The 24,598-nt window shown below is 43.4% G+C and overlaps 1 protein-coding gene and 1 pseudogene across 1 annotated transcript; one reads left to right on the top strand and one right to left on the bottom strand.

Annotated features, from left to right (window-relative positions):
* Positions 1-2,163: 2,163 nt before the first annotated feature.
* LOC143641070 (CD5 antigen-like) lies at positions 2,164-22,636 on the bottom strand (annotated as a pseudogene).
* Positions 6,807-7,523, top strand: LOC143641105 (neuromodulin-like). The gene has a single exon (XM_077108505.1). The coding sequence runs from the start codon at positions 6,807-6,809 to the stop codon at positions 7,521-7,523; it is 717 nt and encodes a 238-aa protein (XP_076964620.1).
* Positions 22,637-24,598: the final 1,962 nt, after the last annotated feature.

A 24,598-nucleotide genomic window follows, 5' to 3' on the forward strand; every position in this document is an offset into this window, starting at 1 on the left:
TGGCTCCTGGAGGTCTATTGGGGTCCCACAAATCTGGCATAACACAATGACTCAATCAAGGCAGTTTAGTTTGCCCATGGATTAGAGGTACAGAATCTTAGTCCTTAGGGAAAATCAGGAAGACTTGTGAGAGCTGATCGTTTAAAGGCAAAGTATGTTTGAGGAAACAGGATAGATCTCATAATGTCTGTTAAGACTTGTTTCTCTTTTAAAAAACAATGTTTCTCTACCTATTTTCCCATTCATTAAACTATTTGAGCTACAGTGGAATAGCTAGTTGGGAGGTGGAAACACTCTCCAGTATCATTAGTAGCCATAGGATCCCACAACTAATATGGAAGACTCTAGCACCCTCTGTTAGTAGTTGGTTAGATTTGATCAGTGCATGTTGCATGCATGTATTGAAATTTCACACTGAAGACCATTAATAAGTACAATTAATACACATTAATCAAAATGAATTTTTTTTTCCTAAAAAAGTGTAAGAGTGGCAGAACTGACTTTTAGTTTCAAGCTAGAGCAGGAAATAGGAAGAAAGTTCCCCACCTAGAGGAGATAGCTATGTTACACATGTGGTTGCATTTACAGGCAGGTTCTCTTTTACCTAATCCTGTGTAAAATAAAAGACATACCTGTTATGGGCCAGGCTATACAGGCAATGACCAAACAGACTGCATGTAAGAAATGCTTCTCCCATAGGAAAGTCCCACCTCTGTGCCCATTAATAGTTACCTAGCACAACATACTTGGCAACACAAATGAGCAATTCTTATCTAATGTGAAATTGTTCTCTTTGGTTTCCATTTTTCTTGGGCAATGTACCTTGTCAGAGATTGATTGTGTAGACATTAATAACCATTCTCTAACGTGTACTGAACTAGGGTCATTTTGACCCACTTCCCTTCTGCTTGCTTGCTGCTGTGCCAACCTGGAAAGTCCCGTGGGAAATACCAAGGTGCCCACTGCATTGTCTCGCTAACTGCCCAATTCAGTTTCTGTGCCTGCTTGCTTGCTGCTGTGTCAACCCAGATATGGTTTTTGTCTTTAGATATCCTAAAATGCTCAGGCTCAGGCTGTTCCTTGCAGAGACAGTTATGGGTCCTGTGGGGGGCAGTCACTGACTGGCCAGCTAAATAAAGACTCTTCAATTTGGTACAAAACTGAGACTTGGTGTGTGTTCTGAGTGACCTGTCCCACCACAATTCCTGCTTCCCTGTTGGCGGAAAGAGCACATCACACAAAACAGCAACTGTCGAGATTGTGAGATCTGATTTATTATGCAGTGTAATCCTCAGCATAGCGTAAGTTTGGACTTAGCCTCTGAGTCTAGAGTGGCTGATTTTTACAGTTAAACCTTTATTGTCTCCTTAGTGTCATTCTGTACCTTAGGTTTACAGGTCTCCATTAATAAGATAAAAATGGTACTTTTTGATTGGTATATGACACAACTGTAGCTCTCCCCATCTTCTGTCCACCTCTCTCCTGCCTTTTTCCAGGAACCAAGCACAGTTTTCTTTGGATGCATTTCTGAGATTCCTTTGGTTAAACGACAACTATGTTGGCAGGTTGTCCTGGGGTAGACGACAGAAGTATTTCCTGGGAACCATCAGAAGGTGAAATATCTTTCTCTGATGTTATGAAAAGGTTCAGGACTACAGATGGCCGCTGTGCTACCCTCTTGAAATGGCAAACTGCCCTTTTCGAGGACAGGCAGAGAAGTGTGGGCTCACTGTTATGATCAGCTGAAACTTGAGATGAAGATTTCAAAAAGTCTCTGTCTCGTCCCCCACCCCAGTTCCAAAGATTTTTCTCCACACGCTTCCTTTAAAATGTTCCCTCTGTCTTTTTCATTCCTGTAATGAGCAGATGAAGATCTTGCCTTAGCAAGGCCTGTGCTTTTGGTCAGAGCGGCCAGCCTGAGGATTCCAGGCAGGTGAGGAAGGGGCAGGCAAGGTCAGAAGCGATGCCAAGAGAAGGTCTTCTTTCCCAGCAGGGAAATCAACAACTATATCTCAGGACAGGTGGCGGGGAGCATGCTTGACCCCAAGAACAAGGTGTCTCCACAGCACTCAGACTCCTGAGAGACTGAGGTCCAGTGTGACCACCAGGATAATCAGGGGCCCGGGGAACAAGCAGGGGCAACTGGGGCCAGTGGGAGCCAGGTCAAGCATCAAGGCCCAGATACTGTCCTGTAAAGAGAAGTGGAACATGTAGTAAGGAGCGGGGAGAGGCCTTGAATTATTCCATTCAAGCTAAATTGACTAAGGAAGTAGACTGGTGCTCAGAACAGGAAAGAGCTCAGCTACATGGATATCCCACACCGGTGGATGTCACCTGGGTCAGAATCTGGTGTAGTGACCCAGGGGCCAATTGAACCAGTTCCCATGTGAGGCACAAACTGTACAGTGGTTCCTCTGTATCCACAGAAAATTGGTGCTAGGACCCTCAAGGACAGCAAAAAAAAAAAAAAAAAAAAAAAAAAAGATGCTCTAAACCCGTAGGTAAAATGACATTGTAAAAATTTTCATGGAACTGAAGCACATCCTCCCAAATATTCTAACTCATCTCTAAGTCACTTATAATACCTACCACAATGTAAATGCCACATAAATAACTGTTATGCTAAATTGTTTAGGGAGTAATGATAAGAAAATCCTGTACATGTTCAGGACTGATGTGATTTCTTTTTTCAGTAGAGTAATTGAATCCTTTATTCTATTTTGAAAGAACATCAATATGGAATAAATAGCCAAAATGTACCAGAAATAAAGTTGGTGACACATCAAATATGCATTTTTCAATTCACAATTGGTTGAAGCCACAGATGCAGAAGCCACGGAAACAGAGGGCTAACTGTGTTCATGTCTTACACAAAAGTCTTTGAGGGACAGTGTCTATTTTACCGATGAAAACCCAGAAGTTCAAAGTAGTTTAGTGACTGCATAAAATTTAACAATTTCAAAGTAGCAGCAGCAAATGTAAGCGTTGGCCTATTGCCACTAAATCTGTCCTTTTCTAGGCATTAACTGTTCCCCGTATTTCTTGGTTAAATATCAGCTCTTCCCTAGCTGCAGCTTTATAGCTAAGCCAAAGAGACCTTCACGGTGGGTCCCCTCTCTAATTCCGCTTGTGTCTCTCTTGAGTCAGCCACCCAGAGACCCAGAGGCTACACTACAGGGCTTCCTCCTGCATACTCCCTATAGGGGTCTATTTCAGATCTTATTCTCTCCAATAAGACTCCCAAGGAGGGACTGGGGTTATGGCTCAGTGGTAGAGTGCTGGTCTTGCATGTTTGAGACCCTGGGTTCGATTCTCAGCACCACATAAAAATAAATAAGCAAAATAAAGGTATTGTGTCCAACTACAACTAGAAAATAAAAATATTTTAAAAAATTAAAAGAAAGACTCCCAAGAACATCCTCAAAGTGCCCTTGCCCATAGCCTCACTGCCACTGGAAATAAAATCTGGGGAGTAACAATAAAAAGAATGAGGTGGGAGCATCTGCCATGGTTCAGACTTTAGCCTTTGAGGACTGAAGAGAACTAACCCTGAATTGAGAGGAAAGCTGGGTCGTTATGGTTCTGCTATATGATTTGAAAACAATTTTGATGATTTTGAAAAGTGGCGTATATCCTTTCACACTTTTGTTCACACTTAATATAAAGATGTTCATCCAATAATTTTCAAGACACATTCAAACTGTATTCTTTATTATATACCAGCCCAATTCCTCTAGAAAAAAAAATAAAAACCAAAATCAAAACAACAACAACAAAAAACATATCAGAAAGCCTCAGTCCTATCCCCAGAAATAGTCACAGGGTAAGGAAGAACTATGAGCAGCTCTGTGGCACAGGCAGAGCCACCCTTGTCCCCAGACTTCACCCCACCAACCCTTCTTCCTCCATTGTCCTCCACAGCAGCCCTACAGGACTTACCTGAGCAGATCACAGCCACATCTTCTTTATGGGTACAGTCATGATACCCCCAAAACCTGTGCTTGCACTGCTCCAGGGACTCCTCCTGCCCCGAACAATGAACGTCATCCAGCCAGATGCGGCCAACCCCAGGGCCGTAGGTTTTCCGGGCTTTGAAGGGTAGAGTGAGGGGTTCCCCACAGCTCAGTTGCTTGCACACCACTAGGTCCTCCTTTTCTCCCCAGCCATCGTCACAGACAGAGCCCCACATGCCCTTGTGCAGCACTTCCAGTCTCCCATAGCACTGATTATCTCTTCCTACCAGCCTCAGGTCAAAGGCATCTGCAGGGTGGAGGAGGAAGTTGGAGATTGAAGAGAAAAAGGGAAAAGAGAAAAAAATAAGATCATGGGTTGGGGTCCTGGCTCTGCGGTAAAGCATTCTCCTAGCACGTGCAAGGCCCTGGGTTGGACCCTCGGCATCACATAAAAATAAATAAATAAAATAAAGGTGTTATGTTCAGCTACAACTAAAAGTTAAATATTAAAAAAAAAAAATCATCTGCGTCCTCCCCAACCAAACCCCATCAGGACATCTGAAATCCTCCACGTGTTTCTGTGACTGCAGTTGCTCTCCACCACTCCATCAGCTTTCAACCCCTGTGGCCAGGTATGTTCCTTCAGCTAGGATCTTTTTGCTTCCTCCACCTATTTTATAAATCTAATATTTATGAATGGCTTTCTGGTAGTTTTTAAAAATCGAAGAACAGATACAGAGTAATGTGCTGTGCTCTATCATATGGAATTCAGTATGATAACAGTTCATATTAATATAGGACATAATATCACTTAAAACATTTTAAGCATTTCACATTCAAAGAAGTTATTTTAAAAAAAAAAAAACTTTCTTTTTTTTTGGGGGGGGTGGTATTGGGGATTGAACCCAGTAGTGCTCTACAATGGAGCTACATTCGGAGTCCTTTTTACTTTTTATTTTGAGACAGGGTTTTGCCCAGGCTGGCCTTGAACTTGGGATCATCCTGCCTCCGCCTTTCAGGTAGATGGGATTCCAGGTGTGCACCACCGTGACAGCACTGAAAGGCAGTTATGGTAATTGCCATTTTAAAAGAAGATAATTGACAGTCAGCACAGTAGGTTGGCGGTGATCCTCTGGTGCAGGAGTAGTTCTCGTGAATAATGCTGAATAGAATTCCATTTAACCTCACCCATGACCTTGGTCTCTGGATGTAGGAGCATCACCTTCCATTACCTTCACATTCCACCCATGCGTCCTCGTCATGGGTGCAATTGTGCTTCTCCCAAGGCCCAGAGGGGCAATCCTGAAGGGCTGCTTCTCTTCTCGAGCAGAACATCTCCCTCTCCCAGATGGGACCTTGGCTCTGGGCAGCCTTGTTACAGTGCCTATGGGTCTGCAGGGCCCTGCCGCACCCCAGTTGCCGGCACACCACCTTCGCAGCCCGGAGGTCCCAGCCCATTTTGCACATGGTGCTCCACTGGCCCTCATACTGCACCTCCACTCGCTCCTTGCAAGGCCCAGGGCCATTGACCAGCTACATACTTTCTGGGACTGGAGACAAATCTGGGTCTGTGGAGCAAAAACAGGAAGGGTCTACTCCCTGCAAGCACATGGTTGTCTCAGAAAAGGGGGCTCACTGCCCAGGGGCTGTTTCTGGTGTTCAGTACCCTGTGCACTGGAGTGCGAGACACTGACCAAGAGATGCTCATGGAGAAGTGAGGGAGCGGATCAAGGAAGCGCATGCTCATCCCAGGGCGAGTCATTATCGTGGGATTTTACTCTTTCAAATTGTTTTCCCGTTCAACTCCTCACTGCTCTTCACAAGAGGCAGAGGCAAAATATATATATATATATATATATATATATATATATATATATATATATATATGAATGAGACATTTATATCATATTATATGTATAGTATAATTATATGTAAAACTTATATTATTATAATGATGTTACATAAATAAAAATATATAAGTATATTTATAATTATAATATATTATAAATATAAATATAAATGTTTTTACATGTTATAAATTCATTATGTATTATATATTAAAATATAGCATGTGTATTTTGGTATTGGGCATTGAACCCAGGGGCACTCTACCACTGAGCTACATCCACAGTCCTTTTTATATATAATAAATATAGTATATATTTTAATACATAATTACAATGTATCATATATTATCATAATTACACACAAAATATTTAATACATTATTATACATATATCTATGTATAAATAATGAATTTACATTAAATATTATATCAGACATTATAAATAAAATATGCATATTACATAATTACTACACATGATATAATCCATTTATGTCATAATTAATATATAATAAATATTGATCATTTTATATAATATGGAATTATAATAATATATAATGTATATAATGTGTGTATTCTATGTCATTATAACTATATTATATATGTTGTTTGTATATTAAATATATGGAGTGAACAATTCTGAGAAAGATACCAGGAGAGAAGAAAAATCAGGGATCTGGGGCGGGTGGAGAAGAGGGAAAAGAAGAGAAGAGAGAAGAGGGAGGGAGGAAGAGAGAGAGAGAGAGAGAGAGAGAGAGAGAGAGAGAGAGAGAGAGAGAAATCGAGAGCGAGCATGTGCGATGAGCAATAGCTGTGGACCTTACAGTTACTGCTAACTGCCCTGGTGTGTGTGAGGGAGAGAGAGAGAGAGAGGGAGGGAGGGAGAGAGAGCGCGCTAGCGCGAGAGAGCGAGTGAGCAAGCGAGCAGAAAAGAGGTGGAGAGGGGCGGAATAAGAAAGAGAGAGGAGGAAAGGAGAGAAGGCAGGAAGAAGGCAAGGGACGATACAACCATGCTGTGCTGTATGAGAAGAACCAAACAGGTGGAAAAAAATGATGAGGACCAAAAGATTGAACAAGATGGAATCAAACCAGAAGACAAAGCTCATAAGGCCGCGACCAAAATTCAGGCTAGCTTCCGTGGACACATAACAAGGAAAAAGCTCAAAGGAGAGAAGAAGGGCGATGCCCAAGCTGCTGAGGCCGAAGCTAATGAGAAGAAGGAGGAAGCCCCCGCTGCCGACGGGGTGGGGAAGAAGGAGGGAGAAGGCCCGGCTGCCGAAGGGGCCCCAGCCAAGGCTGACGAGGCCTGCAAAGCAGGAGACACCCCTTCCCAGGAGAAGAAAGCGGAGGGCGCCCCCGATGCTGCCCCCGAGCAGGCGGCCACCCAGGCGCCTGCCCCCTCGGAGGAGAAGGCCGGCTCTGCTGAGACAGAAAGTGCCACTAAAGCTTCCACTGACAACTCGCCGTCCTCCAAGGCCGAAGACGTGCCCGCCAAGGAGGAGCCTAAACAAGCCGATGTGCCTGCTGCTGTCACTGCTGCTGCTGCCACCACCCCTGCTGCAGAGGATGCTGCCGTCAAGGCAACAGCCCAGCCTCCGACGGAGACTGCTGAGAGCAGCCAAGCTGAAGAGAAGATAGAAGCTGTAGATGAAACCAAACCTAAGGAAAGTGCCCGGCAGGATGAGGGTAAAGAAGAAGAACGTGAGGCTGACCAGGAACATGCCTGAACTTTAAGAAATGGCTTTCCACGTCCCCACCCTCCCCTCTCCTGAGCCCTGTCTCTCCTGCCCTCTCTCAACTCCACTCTGAAATTTCCCTTCCTGTCCTGCTCACGTCTGTGAGTCTGTCCTCTCCCGCCCACTAGCCCTCTTCCTCTCTGTGTGGCAAACATTTAAAAAAAAAAAAAAAAAAAAGCAGGAAAGATCCCAAGTCAAACAGTGTGGCTTAAAAATTTTTTGTTTCTTGGTGTTGTTATGGCGCGTTTTTGGTAATGATGATCCAATCATTTTGGGAAATTCTTGCACTGTATCCCAGTTTTTTGATCTGGTGCGTGTGGCCCTGTGGGAGTTCACTTTCCTCTCTATCTCTCTGTTCCAAGTGTGTGTGCAATGTTCCATTCATCTGAGGAGTCCAAAGTATTGAGTGAATTCAAAACCATTTTGTTTTCCTCCTTTTCAATGTGATGGAATGAACAAAAAGGAAAAAAATTCAAAAACCCAGTTTGTTTTTAAAATAAATAAATAAAGCAAATGTTCCAATTAGCGTAACTTGCAGCTCTAAGGCTCCTTTTTCAATCTGAATATTAATAAATCATGAGAGTAATCAAAAAAAATATATGTATTATCTATTTATATATAAATGTATATGTATCATTTCTATATGTACACACATATCTGCATATATGTGTGTATATACATACATTATACAGGTAATTAGATACATAAGCATATATACATAAAAGGTTAAAAAAAATCTTTGTTTTTAAGTAGGAAGGTGGCATGTTCTTTATTTTATTTATTCATTTTATGTAGTGGTGATGATTCACCCCAGTGCCTCACGTTCGAGGCAAGTGCTCCACCCCTGAGCCCCAGCCTCAGCCCAGTAAAAAGCATTTGGATTCAATGTTGACATTAACCAAGTATTCCAGATTAGTGCTTCCAACCCTCACCAATCCTCAGTCTTTCTAACTTATAGTATTAAGGCAAAAAGTGATTGTTTCTCTGATAAATTCTGTGGGGAGACAGAGAAGGAGGAGACATAGACTCGCCTCTCATAAATCACAGGAGGAGAAAAGATACACAGAGACACAGAAAATATTAAAAGTACATAGAAAGCAAATATTTGCTCTCTCTGTGTATGGAAATAAAGGAATATAGATCCATGAATGTGTCTATCAGTCTATCATCTCTCTTAAATTGTGTTGCTTTCCTCTGAGCATGCCCTGTCTACCTGACCAGAGGTAGACTTCTTGAGAACTGGAACTATCAAAAAAGCACAGATTACATCTTGGGGGCTCATTTCTTCACCCACGACCTCAGGCACAGCCCCAGATATAAGATACACCAGTCAACAAGGATTTAGTGGTTGCTGGATCTGTGCATATTTTTTTCATTTCTAAAAATAAGAGAAATACCTTCTCATTTCTATTTAAACTTAAAAATAAAAAAAGCACTAATACAACCAAGTAATAGTAACATTCTAAGTGAGGATGATCTATCTCCAGAGTTGATGGTTAAGGAAGTGTGGGTGAGACGAGAGGACAGGGAGGCAGTTACCGCTGTGTGGAAGTCCATGACAGGGAATAAAATCCAACAAGAGTGGCCAGGGCGGGGTATGGGCATCGGGCAGAGGGCCCTGGAGCCTTGCCCTATTTACTCTGGCAAATTGCCCTGGCATCCTCGTCGTTTGAGCAGCTGTAAACATCTTCGTCTTGGTCACATTGAGCCAGGCTGTCTTCCATTCCACTGCACCTGACCCCTTGAATGAGGACTTCTTGCCCTTTTTCTGTGTATGGCCCATATAAACGACCACTGGGGGTTTTCTTGGCTGCTCCACAGCCCAGCTCCCGGCACACCACAGCCACATCATTCAGGTCCCAGCCATCATCACACACGGTGCCCCACTGGCCGTTCCGTTCTACCTCCACTCTCCCTTCGCAGCCGTGGGGACCCCCCACCAGCCGCACTCTAGATGTCTCTGCAAAGAGACGGGATGTTAGCTGGAGATCCGGGAGGAGTGCAGAGGATGCTCAGGGACACTTCCACCCTGGACAGAAGGTGTGGGGAGTAGGGGACTAGAAAAGAGGGGTCAGAAGGGAAGGGGAGGGAGAGGCACTTCGGGACCCCATTTCTGAGTTCTGATTCTACCACATCTTTAATTGCACCCTACCAAGAAATTCCCCTTCAAGGACCCAGACATGACTGTAGCCTTGAAGATTAAGGGAAAGATCAGTCAAAGAGCCGGCAGAGTTTTTAGACTCTGATGGTCAGAACCAGAATAATCCATAGAGATCATCATGTCCACCCCTGTATCCCACAGAGGAGGGAAAGGATGCTCATGGAAGTGATGATCCAGGGGTCACACTGTCCAATAGTGAAAGCCCAGGACAGATCAGCTCCAAGTACTTAACTAGAGGATTTCAGGGGTCCAGGTGGGAGAAAGGCACCTCCGGACAAGTTCTGAGAAATTAGAACTCTGGGTATGGAAAAGATGAAGAGAAATTCTTTCCCTTCCACCACCACACAGAAGTAGAGGAGAAATGGCTGTGTCGAGTGACGAGGGAAGAATGCATCAGACATTAAATATTTGCTAAGCACCTACCATGTTTGGGGTATTGTTTTATGAACTCAGAGAACAGTGATGAACAAGAAAGAGAGGACTTCTATCCTCAAAGAGCTAATATTTAGAGGCTTAAAACAATCTCACCAAGTCTACGGTAGCCTCAAAGCAAGAGAGCAGAGAGCTGAATTTGCCACAGATTTGTGTAATGGGACCATTAACTGAGAGACATGTCTGGGGTTCTAGATAATGTCACATTTGGACTTGTGGTCTGTGCCCTAATGGAATATGAACAGCTTAATAAGGGCCAATGTGGGTGACATGACTCCTTAGGATTTCCCACTTCCTGTCTTAACTCTACACAAACTCCCCCAGAACATGAAATCAACCCAGAGGAGTGGTTAAGTGAGAAAACTCCAATTTGACTGATTTTTAAACTACAGTGAGAAGTTTGTGTCTGGTTTATTGATTTGTTTTTGCTTCATTTCCTTAATTGGTGGTGGAGGAAGGGATATAAAGAATGAAGATTAGCTGGAAACGGTGGCACACACCTGTAAGCCCAGTATTTTGGGATACAGAGGCAGGAGGATTTTTTTTTTGAGAGAGAGAGAGAGAGAGAGAGAGAGAGAGAGAGAGAGAGAATTTTAATATTTATTTAGTTTTCGGCGGACACAAAATCTTTGTTTGTATGTGGTGCTGAGGATCGAACCCGGGCCGCACGCATGCCAGGTGGGCTCCCTACTGCTTGAGCCACATCCCCAGCCCAATTTCAAAATTTTGAAAAGGCTGGGCACAGTAGCCCATGCCTATAATCCAGGCAGCTTGGGAGGCTGAGGCAGGAGGATTGTAGGTTCAAAGCCAGCCTCAGCAATTTACAAGACCCTTAACAACTTAGTGAGACCCTCTCTCAAAATAAAAACTAAAAAGGGCTGAAGATGTGGCTCAGTGGTAAAGCACCCCAGCGTTCAATGCCCCAGTACCAAAAAGAAAAATTAAACAAGGATGGAGATGTATCTCAGTGACACAGCACTCCTGGGTTCAATCCCTAGTACTGAAAAAAGAAACTAGAGATAGAATTTAAAATCATTTTTAAAAGTTAAAAAAAAGGTTTATACTTTTTACACATTTGAATTTAAAGCTTACTTATCTGAATAAAATATAATTCAAGAGAGTCACCCAGAAATGGCTTTTGGGTCATTGGATTTAGATTAGAGTTTGGATTGTTATTATTGTGTACTCTGGAAAGAAGCTGCCTTCAGAATTATACACAGGTTATCATTTTATTTTGGATTGTAAAATTCTCACTTTCAATGAATTTTTATTTTTTTCCTTCTTTTTTGGGGGAGTGAGGTACTAGGGATTGAACTCAGGGCTACTCGACCACTGAGCAACATCCCCAGCCGTATTTTGTATTTTAATTAGAGACAGGGTCTCCCTGAGTTGCTTAGTGCCTCACATTTGCTGAGGTTGACTTTGAACTCTCAATCCTCCTGTCTTAGCCTCCCAAGCCAATGGGATTGCAGGCATCCACCACCACGCCTGGCCTGAATTTTCAGTTTCTATGAAATAGACAAGAGCAGTTCCCAGGAAAGAAGAAATAAGCAGTGATTGCAATAGTAATAACAACAACCACCACAACAAAAGAAATTCAGCTGGAGGAAATAGAAGAGCTGGGAAAAGATGTGAAAAGAAAGAGTTGAGGGCTCCCCAGAGTGGCGTGCCGACACCAGCCTGCTTTATCTGCACAGAGCTTGAGAGAGACCCAGGGGTGGAGAGCAACATCCCTGGGAAGGGGGAGGCTGTGACAAAAACAGTTGTCCTCCCACACTGGCAGTGAGGGACAGCCCTGAAGACCAAGAAAAAAGAGCAAGTAATTTAAGTTTCTGGACAAGATCCCGGAAGGGGAACTCTAAGGAATCAAATTGCATCCATCAGGGCAGAGGATCTGCCACACCAGTAGCAGATTTTGTAGCTGCCTCTCTCTGGCAAAGGCACCACCATCCAGTGAAAGCATAGACTGGAGGAACGGTGGAAAAGCAGCTGATAATCCACAAACAACCTCCTTGGCTTTGGACGGTCACAGCCTTCCACTCCTGCATACTTATTCCACGCTCCCTTGCTCTCCTTGGGTGCACAAGGGTGTATCGCCCAGATTCCTCCAGGAGGCAGCCGGTAGAGGCCGAGCTCCATCCTGCCCTCTACTGGTGAAGTCATGAACTTCACAGAAGCTGACGCATTTCTAATTCAAAAGTGCCAGGAAGACTAGGAGGAGGACCTGGATTTGCTGTAACCCATCAGGGCACAAGAAGTTCATTCTGGAGTTACACCCCAGCCAGTGAAATGCCTCTGGGCTTTTTTTTTTTTTTTTGAAATGAAGCTGTCTCATTTTTTGGATGCTGGCCAAGCTTCTCTGGCCACAGAGGCCAAGTGGGGAGAGAGGTTCCTTGGCTGGATAAAAACCATTCAAACCATTCTGTGCTCTGGAATGGAAATCCACCCACAGAAGACTGACAGAGTGGGATGGGAAACCTGAAAAGAAAGGCACTCGGCCTGTTTGGGACCATAGTCTCTTTTCATAGCCCAGGAACCTTCAAAATCTCCCCTCTCCTAATCCTAGAGGCCTCCTGTCAGGACTCTTCCCCCCACCCCACCCCTTTGAAGTCTTACCTAAGAGGCCAGGTCCAGCGCAAATGACTGAGGGGAGAAAAAAAGAGGAGGTGAGTGAGATCATTGAGTAAATTTTAAAAAAAGGAACTCTTTAGGGCTTTATTTTTTAAAAATAGAACTCTCTAGAAGGCCCTTGCCAAACTTAGGGCAATAGATAGAGAACCTCCAAAATCCATCCAACTGTCACCTTCTCGTCCTGGGTCACAGTGTCCTTTGATGACCGCCCTCAGAGAACACTGGACACTGACTAGAAACCAGAGACCAATTCTGTCACAGTTGGCCCGGCCCTCTCCCACTACAGTGGCATTGCTTTCAGCCCAGGTGAGGATAGGAGGGTCATAACTGCTGAAGTAGAAGTGTGGTAATGCAGAAAGGATTTCTTGGTTCTGCATAAAGGAGCAGGGGGGGGGGGCAGGGGGGCTGGAAAGATGCCCTGGTGGGGAAAGTCAAGGTAGCAGAGGGTCAGTGCAGAGAGTGGAGGGGAGTGGCAGGATCTGCCAGTGTTCAAGGACACCACCACTGTTCAGACTGGAGTTGGCAAACTCCTTCTGTCAAAGGCCAGATACTAAATATTTCAGGCTTTGTGGCCATAGGGTCTCTGACACAGCTATTTAGCTCTATCTTTATTTTTTTTTAAATTTTTATTGTTGGTTGTTCAAAACATTACATAGTTCTTGACATATCATATATCACACTTTGATTCAAGTGGGTTATGAGCTCCCATTTTTACCCCGTATACAGATTGCAGAATCACATTGGTTACACATCCACTGATTTACATATTGACATACTAGTGTCTGTTGTATTCTGCTGCCTTTCCTATCCTCTATTATCCCCCCTCCCCTAGCTCTATATAATATGAGAGTATCCATGTCCATGTGGATACATGAACACAGTTGTGTTCTGATACACCTTGATTTATGGAGACACAGATTTAAATTTCATGTAATTTTCATGTGTCATGAAATATTAGATTTTTTTAAAGAAATTTTCCCCCACTGTTAAAAAATACAAAAGCCATTCTCAACTTGTAGGCTGTAGTTTACTGACACCTGATTATAGATTAACAGGTCAGAAGCAACTCAATGTTGAGTTTGGAATCTCCACATTTAAGTATCCAGTACATCTTTGGAACATCGGGCTTCTTCCTATAAGATCTCTGTATAATTGGATCCTTTTGTCCATTAGGCTCCCTCCTAGTGCTGTAAAGAATCGTGAACCCTGTGACCTTCAGTAGTCCGTGAGACCTTGGTATTTGCTACTGTAGAACTCACCTGCCACCCCCTTATATGTTTCTGAAAGAGTGACTGAATGTCTTTGGAACTGCATCCTATGGCTTTCCCGGCAAATCCAAATATTTTAGTGGTTAACCTGCAATATTTTCTTCTCTTAGTTTCTAGACTCTTTCTCATGAATCCCATGCCCTCCATCTTTCTCACATGGCTTCTCTCAGACTCAGTGAAGTCTTGTCTACAACTCTGGGAGACTCAAGGCAATATTGTACATATGTGATGAGCTGTTGCATAACCTCCCCCACAAAATTACACATGGAAAGGAAAGTGTCAAGCCTGGTGCATAGGTGCAAATGGTGGGTAGCCAGTGAGAACTGGGAGCTCCTCTGCAGGGTGAATAGATGCAACAGCAGCTGCAGACCAGAAAGAATCCATGGGACTGCAGATGAGCGTAGGAGAGCCAGCAATGCACCCTGAGAGGCAGCATCAGCTGTAGGGTGCAGTGGGAAATGCAGGGATGCTAAATATGGCAAGTGCCCTACACGGGACACCCAAGTGCTACATTGAAAGACTGTATGGGATTCAGCAATGCCTAGGCCATCAAGGCAATAAAAATGAATGTGATCAACTAGGATAGAGGTTTATCTGATGCTGTTAGATGCCCTGTAATAGTTACCTTATGAAACACCTCCTTTAAAAGAAAAAAAAAAACTCTGAGAAACATAACATTAGTCTTACTGTATAGATTAGGGAGATTTCAGAGATATATGGTAATCTGCAAATTCATAAAGCTAAGAAATTAAAGAGCCGGGAGGGTTGAGGATGCAGCTCAGTGGCAGAGTGCTTGCCCAGCATGCCTAACACCCTGGTTCATAGTCCCAGTACAAGGAAGGAAGAAAGGAATCCAGGGGCCAGGATTAAAACCTCCAGATCATTATGCCAATTTGTAGACTCGCCTAGGCAACAGGAAATTGGAGAAAATGAGAGAAACATTATGTGAAGCACCTTTCAGAGGAAATTAGACAAAATAGCCAATGAAAAGTAATTGTCTTACATCAGTACCTTCTTTCCTTGCTCTACCTGTTGCTACTTAGCATCTCATTAATTTGTCTTCTTATAATAGTATATTTGGGGGAAACAATGGAAAAGAGGAATGGGGAAAAATGTCATAAATCTGTTGGCATAACTATGGGGCAATAGAAAAAATATGGCAATTAAAATATATTATAAATTGGGTATGGATTACGGGGTTTTTAGGGCTTAGAATAGTTGCCAGGTATAGAAAGAAAGGAGAAAGCCATCCTTCAAAGATACTTGAATCTGGGCAGAGAAAAGATTCTCCTAATGAAATTTCCAGAAAAACCCTAAAATCTAAACCTACAGAAGCAAAGGTACTCACCAAGGATCAAGAAGAGTAGCGGAGCCATCACTCGGGTTGAAGTTGACGAACAGAAACAAGGCTGGTAATAAGCCCCCAGACAGCAGTGCTCAGTTTGGGCCACAAGTGTGCTCAGAGTAGGAAGAGAGGCAGGTCCCCTGTGCTGCAAGAGCCGTATCAGATGACCAGAAGCCAGTGGACTCAAGGGTCAGAAATGATAGAGCTGGACTTGCTGAATTCAGCATGTTCTAGATGAAGGAATGTGGCTATAACTGTCAAAAAAAAAAAAAAAAAGATGCTGAAACAAACAAACCAGTCTGTCATGTCCTGGTTCTGCTGCAAGTCTAGCTCCAACCATCTCTGCTCCTGCCGCTTGCCCTTCCACAGAAAAAGGAAAGTGCCCGAGTGTGGCCCTCTCTCATTAGAAGGTCAGGTAATGCTTAGTCTCTAAGGATGATTTTGGGGTGAAGTAGGAGAATTTAGATTTATTTCATAAATAATATGGAAGCCGGAGGTCATAGAATAAATGCAGAGATCCCCCTGAAGCCATAGTAGAGTCAAAGTGGTGATGTCCACCTGCAGAGTTGGCTTTCTTACCTTCCCACCAGCTTCCCCACGCTGGCCAGAGGGTCCAACAGGTCTGCTCTGCCTCTGTGCTTGTGCCCATCTTTCAAAACTGAGTGGCAACAGGTCCCTGTGGTGATGGGCATCCTGATAACTGAACTTGGCTCAAGTGTTCTTTTTTTTTTAACTTTATTTTGTTTATTTAATTTGTTTAAGTGGTGCTGAGGATGGAACCCAGTGCCTCACACAGGCTAGCTAGGCAAGCGCTCTACCACTGGGCCACAACCCAGCCCCTCAAGTGTTCTTTACATCTATGATGGACAGAGATTGAGTAGCAAGACCCTCAGTGTTGCCAGGGCCCCTCTGCCTTGTTGTATTATTAAGCCGAGCTTGAAAAGTGATTCAACTCCATTAGTTAAACATTCAACATCACATGCTAACACAACCCCTGCTATTTCAAGCAGAGTCATTGTCCCTCTACAGTACAATATCTTAGGTTCTTTATAATACTCAGGTCACTTGACACAATGCTTGGTTTGTTGCAGGCATTCATTTTTAAGCCTGTATTTCTTATTTACTTCTCTTATGTTGAAGAAAAAGTTTGGAGCAGCCGTGAGTGCCCGGTGACATGCTGGGTAGGGGGAGTATATCAATGAATGAGGTATAGTTTAGCACACCAAAAGAAAAAGGATTATTAATTGCAATCACACATAAAAACTACTGTGAGACTGGAAAGTATAAGATGCTTTGCAGACACAGTGGGAAAAATGATTATCTCTGCTTGGAGCTAATTGGAGAAGAGTTCACTAAGAGCAGGAATTAAAGGTGAGTAGAGTGGATAGTGAGAATATATATATATATATATATATATATATATATATATATATATATATATATATACACATACACATATGAATGCAATGCATATGCAGATAAATGCAGCATTATCCATTTAAGGAATGACAAGTGGTTTGGAATGAATGGATCACATACTGCTGGTTTAGTGGTGTTATGGAAGATCTATTATGAATGGGTTTGTAAATGCTAATTACTAACATTCTTCCCTCTCTAGTTTCTGTAGCGATGCAGTAGCAGATGCAGAATTTAGAAGAAGTTCAAAATAGTGGCAACTGGAACCCAAGATCCTATGCATTCAGCTCCATCCTTTAGGAGCCTGATGTGGACAACTGACTTCACACTTGAAGGATGAAAGCCTTCATATGACCTGTGAGCCCACAAGCCCACTGGGGAGCATAGGTCTCATGATACAGAAATATATTTCTCCCCCTCTCGCTTGGACAATTGAGTGAAAGAAGTGGGAGGGGAAGATAAAGCACTTTGCCCCAATAAAATATTTTACAGGGGTTGGGGATATAGCTCAGTTGGTAGAGTGCTTGCCTTGCATGCACAGGGCCCTAGGTTCGATCCCCAACACCAAATATATATATATTATTTATTTATTTATTTTACAAGAACATTAAGAAAGGGAAACGAAGCCTCTGCAGCTGGAAAGGACATGATCCCAGAGGACATAAAGCCACTAAAGGGTGTTAGGCATGTGATGTGGCTATACAGCATGTAGGAGGATGTGGGATGGAGGTAGACCCTAGTGAGTCACAGAGACCCAGGAGGAGAGCACTCAGTACCAGTCCAAAGGTGCAGAGGAGAACTCAATCAGAAGGTATGAGACTTGCCTGACTGTCGCGGTGTCTGGCGGTGAAATGGGCAGTAAGTCGCTTCATGTGAGCCAGGGAGGCTGTATTAGGCTAGTAACCAGGGGAGTGGAGGAGAATGAAGATGGAAGATTGAGAAGCCAAGGGGTTAAGGGAATGGAGAAGAGCTTCTCAGTAAGATATTTGCCCAGAGAAGGGTGCTGGGTGAGGGGACACAGACTGACTGGGGGAGCTCAAAGCTGTGTGGTGTGGATAATTATGACAGCAACTGAAGCCACTCTCTCTGATACTATCATGAAGGCAAGCTCCACGTCCCGCTGGACTGGCATCAAGGTGAAATCCCTCCGGCAAATAATGGTGTCCATTGTTAGTGGGCTTCATAAGAACAGTGGAGAACATCTGAGTTGTTCCTCTGAACAGTCCCTGTGCTAGGCGTGCCCTAAATGGTTGACAGTTCCATGAATGCATAAAGAGTGACCAGGTGGTGAGCATTGGTGAGCCCACAGATGTTCCAGAAATGCCAACTGTGGGCCCTGCTCCTGCTGTGTTCTATGGTCTGCTGGGACTGACATCCTGAGATGTTTATCAGGATAACTGGGCGTCTCCTGGAGGAGTTTTCTATGAGCAATGATCCAGAAACATGATTTTGGTGGTTTGGGTTGTTCTTTCCTGTGTTCATGAACCCCAATGAACAACAGCACTGATTTCCTTCTGTTTCTCTCATTTGTTAACCTGTCGCCTTCCCCATAGTGACCATAAGAGCTAAAAATTATGAGGAATAGATCTGGGACTTAGGATTCAGAGAAATTGAAGAGTCTTCAGGCAATTAGAATAAATGTGTTCTGTGGAATTACTGAGGAGAAAATACCACTTATGTATGGAAATCACCCGGAAACATTTTTTTTTTTTAACTAATCATGAGAGAAAAAAAAAATGAAGACAGAATAGGTTGTCACTGTCACCATAGTTTTTTGCAACTGTACATGTTGCAGTCACATGCATGGCCTGTTAATAGGCACTCCATTACTTATGGATGGTTGATTATTATTAATATTAATATTCTACACCATCAAATTTAAGGGCTGTTTATTGCAAAAGATTCTAATCAATCCTAAGAAGTGCTAATGACTTCTTAAAATGCCAGCAGTGACCCTGTCATTCTGGATGCCCTTGTGGATGCTGAGGACAGACAGGATAGCACTGTGGTCTCCACCAGGGGCACAGGAAACTCATTACTGTCTCCTATTTGACAGGTGTTTGCAATGAGAGGTCCAGGAGGAAGGAGGACAGGTGACAGTAGTACAAAGAGTAGAGTCTTCAGGGAGGAAAACCTATCAGCCTGGCTGCCCACTCTGCATCCAGCTAGCTGTCTATGTCCTGCTGGCATGAAAACTGGCCTTCACTGTCCTCATGTCCCCAGTGTATTCAATTCTGGAACTTCAAGCTGTACTTTTCTGGACTTAACTGGAATCATCCCTAAACAGAAGCATTAAGCACAGAGGCCAAGCGCCTGGATGTTAGAGGTGGGCAGACCCAATTCCAGTTCACTTCAGTCACTTACCAGCTGTGTGACCTCCAACAAGATACTCTGACCCATTCTTGGAATTTTTGTTGAGTAGGATTCATACTTTTTTTTTTTTTTGCTAAGATGATCGGTTTTCATTTCTGTCTTTTACTAAATATACATTTAACTAATTTAATCTTGCTTAATCCACCTTTGTGTTCCTCTTTTCACTGGAAATTCAAAAGTGATAGCAAAGCAAAGAGTTTATACATTGGCACCTCAGAGAAGCACCAAGCAGGCAAGGCTGCCCCCCTTCCAAAGTGAGTTGGCCTTGCACAGGCCCTGCAAGCTCCAGGGCAGGGCTGCCCTGCTCCTGAATTTAGACTGCATGAAAGATAAAGCCCAAATTAACAGTCCACATTCTGATCATGTCAGAACAAATGGCTCAGTGTAGGGCCATGGGAAGAGAGGAAACAGGAGCTTTCTGAGAAGTTGGCCTCCGACTGGGAGGTGTCCCTGAGGTTACTGGACCTCACTGCACTATACTGCTTCAGCCTGGAGGGGGTAGGGGTTGTACCAGTGGTGACATGAAAGTCCCCTAAGGAGTCAGATGCACCGTTCACCCCGGTGCTTCCTCCCTAGCCTTGGGAATAATGAGCCGTGAAACTCCAGTCCCTCCTCACCCAGGGGTTGATGGTTTCCTTCATCTGCATGACCAAGTGGACGGTGTCTGTGTATCCAGCCCTGAGTCCTCTTCTTCAGGGTCTGCAGATCCCCTTCTGGGTCTGCATCAGTCCTGTTGCCTGTGACCTGGGCAGGAACAGCTTCCCTTTCAACTCCTCACTCTGCTTTTATTAACCAAAACGTGGTTGGAAATGGAAGAGAAGACAGAGATGGGAAGGATGTCTGAAAGCATGTAGGCGAGGAGGAATTCAAGACAATGAAAGACTAAATTTCCTGTTGCTCTGGGGCTTGGAATTCAAGCAGTGAAGTGCTGCGTCTCAGCAAAGGGTGAAAGACAGGATTCAATGGGGTTCCGTATTGGACAGTCTCCTAGAGACTCAGGAATTAGGGTCCTTGAACAAAGAACCAAGCCAAGTGTTGTGGCAGCATTCCAGCAGCGCTGGTTCATCACAGAGGGGAGGGACCACACACACACACACACACACACACACACACATACACACACACAGAAACACAATGAACAAATTCTGCTGGAAAAACCTATAGAACAGAAAAGCAGCCTCAGCTGATCCAGAACTGAACTGATCCACAGGCTACCCAGTGAGCTGGTATTTGAAAAGCAGCCTGCCTTTCTCAGTTGGCAAGTGCAGAACTGGGGCAGGAGCCATGCGGAGGAGGCAGGAGCCTGGGAGATCACAGCACACGTGGCCATGTTGTCTCAGCAAGCCCCTACTGTGCGGCCTGTGGTGTACCTAGAACATGAGTGAAACAGGCACAGAGAAGATTGCCCCATGGGGATTCAAGTCAGAGATACCAAGAGGAGTGCAACTCACTTCCTTTGAATCTGGGGCCATTCAATGATCAACTGAAGAGAGTGAGGAAACTGAGCAGGTGGGCGTGAATACCCTTGGGGATGAAGCCAGGAAGGATTGTATTCATGGCAGCGGAATGTTCCAGACCCTTGGAGGATTGGCTCCCTTGCTCTGGCAGTAGAACTCTTGGGAGGCTTCTGAGATCCAGACTTTCATCAGAGATGAGCCTCTGCCTGCTCCCAATCCAGATCTGCTGATCCCATCTCTCTAGACTAGATACTACCCAGCCTTGTTAGAGCTCAGTCCCAGCTGCTGAAGCTCCCCACTCTGACCTCTGCAGCAGCCCCCCGGGAGCGCACCCACCAGGTTGGTCGGGACCAAACTCCAATAGACAGTACTTTTCATGTGACTTCCTAATGGAGAGAATTTTTTCGTTTTCATTGAGAATCGTGTGTGTGAATTTTTTCGTTTTCATTGAGAATCGCACATGTTGATTGATCTGTGGATATAAAAGCCTGTAGGACAAGGAGAAAGGACAGCAGCCTGTGAAAGTCCTGCCAGCTTTATTCTCAGAACTCTCAAAGCTGGTAATAAGATTTTCAATGAAGCAATATTAATTTAACCATAGCTACTGATTATCTCCTAGGCATCAGGCACTGTCCTTAGCTCTAGGAAGGAGGAGCATATGAGTTCAAAATAAATTAATGACAATCTTTTCTTTTAAGACCCAAGTACCATATTTTCAATGTTGCAATATAAATTTATGAATTTTAAGAAAATTTTTATCCCAGATGAGAAGACAGTGTTCACTGTGGGCTTGCTCTCTGACTTTCAGATCAGAGCTCTGCAGATGTGGCAAAAATGGTGAAGCTTTTGATAGTGAATCAGGCTTCTGCCTTTTCTTTCATGAATAACTGGTGTGCACGGTCCCCACTGCTAGCTCCAACCTGGAAAAAGTAAGTGTGTGGTAAGAAAGTTTTGTTTCTAGACCCTCACTGAGTTATGTCTCCCCCAAAAGATATGCTAAAGTCCTCACTCCTGACCCACAGGCTTGCAAAAGTAATTAAGATATCATTAGAGTGGAGCCTAATTGATAAGAATGGTGTCCTTATGAGAAGGGGACACGTAATACAGATAGCAGGGGAAAACACCAGGTGACAATGAGGCAGAGACTGGAGTGGTACATTTATTTATAAGCCAAGAAACTCTTGGAGACAGCAGATACTGGAAGAAGCCAGAAAGGATCCTCTAATCCAGATACAAATGGCTCTGTCAATACCTTGATCTTGGACTTCTCTGGGGAGGCTGCCAGCATCTTGCCAGGGGGTCCTTCTTCCTGCCCAGGAGGGTGTAAGCCACTGGAGAAAATAAATCAGAAATAATTAGTGAAGAAAAGAAAGACACAGAGTCAGAAAAATAGTTTTAAAGCAGAGCCCCTGATAGACTCAGCCCAGCAGGAACTGGGGTTGGACAATTAGAAAATGGCTCCTGTGGTTTATTTAAGGGGTTATATCAAAGGCAGAGATAAAGTTTCAGCAGTGAAGTCTTGCTTTGTGATGTGTTGCAGTCAGCAGGTTGATGGAAATCTTGGCAGATCACACCCATCACTGAGGGGCTATGTGGCTACAGCAGGTCACCCCATCTCCAGCGCTGTGTGGGACCAGGCAGAGCTGAACAGAAATTCACATGTACGTGGGACTGCCACAGGAAGTTCCCAAACACCAGATGTTTCTATTCAGTAGGCTGTGGTGCCAATATAGGGTAACTAAGAATAGCAACATGATTTACATGTTCCTGCAACTTAACAGAACAACGACTGCTAGGGAAATCTTGGGGGAACTTTCTACTCAAAGAAATAAAACATTTTTATCTTTTCAGGGAAGGATGATTTGAATTGTAGATGCACATGAATTAGTATTGATGTTTTTGTGGTGGCTGGTAACAACAGGGCAGTCTTTTTCCCCAGTTGTATGGAGAATATTATGAAGGCTCTAGGCTGCTCACCTTGCATAATTCAGCCAGCAAGTGGACCTCAGATCTGACCACATCCCGTCCAAATTTGGAGGCTTTGATAATAATGTCTTGAGTTGGTAATGTCCATTTACCAACTGAAAAATGCATTCTACTGAGTCCCACCTAGAGAGACACACAGCAAAGTTGGAGCCACATTCAGGGCAGGATCCAGCTATGGAGGCTCAGATCCGAAAACCTGTGTCCCCAAGGACTGGTTGGGCTCCCACCCACTCCAGTAGACTTCCTTCTTTGGCTTTTCTGTTTCTTCTAGGGTAAATCTGGAACATAAAATGATCAATAAATCATTGTCACAGTGAAGCAGATAGTAATGGAAATAGCAAATATTTGTCAAGTCCTTAACAGGTGACTGACATTGTTCTAAAAGCTGTGCATGAATCAACGCACTTAAACTTCACAATACAGGTTGCATATCCCTTACCTAAAATGCTTAGGACCCGAAGTGTTTCAGATTTTGGATTTGTTTGCACTTTAAAATATTTGCATATACATAATGAGAGATCTCAGGGATATAACTCAAGTTTAAACACAAAATTCTTTTCTGAAAATATACCCTATACTAATTAATATCCTGAAGGTAATTTTATACAATATTGTTAGTGTGCCTACATTTTGGGCTAAAACCTGTGACAGGTTGAAGCCAAAATGCAGGCACACAAACAATCTGTCACTTGAAAACAGGTGCAGAATTTCCTACACGTAGCATCATGTCACAGCTCAAACAGTTTTGGACTTTGGAGCATTACAGATTTGGGAATTTTGGATTAGATGTGTTTAACTTGTTATTCTCATCTTTATTATTTTAAGGTAAGTAAAATTACTGAAATGACCAAGAGAATTTCTAGCCTTCTAACAGGCCCAGAGGGAAGATCCTTCCATATATTCAGGATTGGAGAAGAAAACTTAGAAATCAACTGGTCCGAAGCATGTACAGCTAGAGGAATGAGAAGTTGTGCTCCGTTTGTGTACTCTATGTCAAAATACATTCTACTGTAAAATTAATTAATTAATTTTAAAAATTTATCTTTCCATGTGAAGAAGAACAAGGTTCATTATTCAATGAAGGAAAATACTGTTGATATTTGGAGGGTGGAAGAAGAAGAGAGAAAAAAAAAATGTAAGGGATTTTTGAGGTAAAGAGTTCTCCCCATTGCCCATTTCTAACTCTTCTGCACCCCTTGAAGGGAACCTGATTGTGGCTTCTAGCCTGTGACTCATGGATTAAGCATTCTTGGTTTAATTCAAGTCCTTTATCTCCAAAGGGAAACTGGTCCAGAGACATGTAGTGACTTGGCAGATGTCACACAGTGATATGGTGGCACAGTTCTGGAGCCCTAGATCTTGATTCTCTCCAGCACATCATGGTAGTAATCACCCACAACTTGGTACACAACACACAACCACAAATGGATCTACCTGGCTTTGCCTTAACTGCTCAGTAAACAGCCAAATTCTAACATAGAGGGAAAGTGGAGCATTGGTACAGATTTTTGAGAAAGTGACCACAAATATCCACTTTTGACCCTCTCCTCTGTGTGTATTTCAGTCTTGCTTGCTTTTACACTGCTTCCTCTAAGACATTATGCAAAATATTAACAGCTATTTTATGGAAATATTTATTTTACTGTGTACTCTGGGACAAGTTAGAAAATCTCAACGGGAGCCCAGTTTTCTCACTTGAAAAATAACAGGTATAAAGAACAAGAAAAACTCAAGCAAAACTCACTCTGCTAAGGTCTGTTGACCTCTTTCCACCAGTCGTATTGTTCACATAGATAACCCACACATAGTTCATGGAACATAAATTAAGCACTTTTTATTCTAACAAACTCTAGGGGAACAAAGTCCAGAGTGTAGAATCTTCTTGATCACTCATTCAACCTCTATTTATGATTAAAACAAAACAGAACAACTCTCAATAAACTACAAATGAAAGACCTATCCTTAAGTTAATAAAGAATAACAATGTGATCCTGTAT

The sequence above is a fragment of the Callospermophilus lateralis genome, unplaced genomic scaffold (genome assembly GCF_048772815.1).
Source record: "Callospermophilus lateralis isolate mCalLat2 unplaced genomic scaffold, mCalLat2.hap1 Scaffold_84, whole genome shotgun sequence".
NCBI lineage: Eukaryota > Metazoa > Chordata > Mammalia > Rodentia > Sciuridae > Callospermophilus > Callospermophilus lateralis.

Bases quoted from the DNA above. Each gene is read 5' to 3' on its own strand.
- LOC143641105 (XM_077108505.1), top strand. From the start codon at position 6,807: ATGCTGTGCTGTATGAGAAGAACCAAACAGGTGGAAAAAAATGATGAG.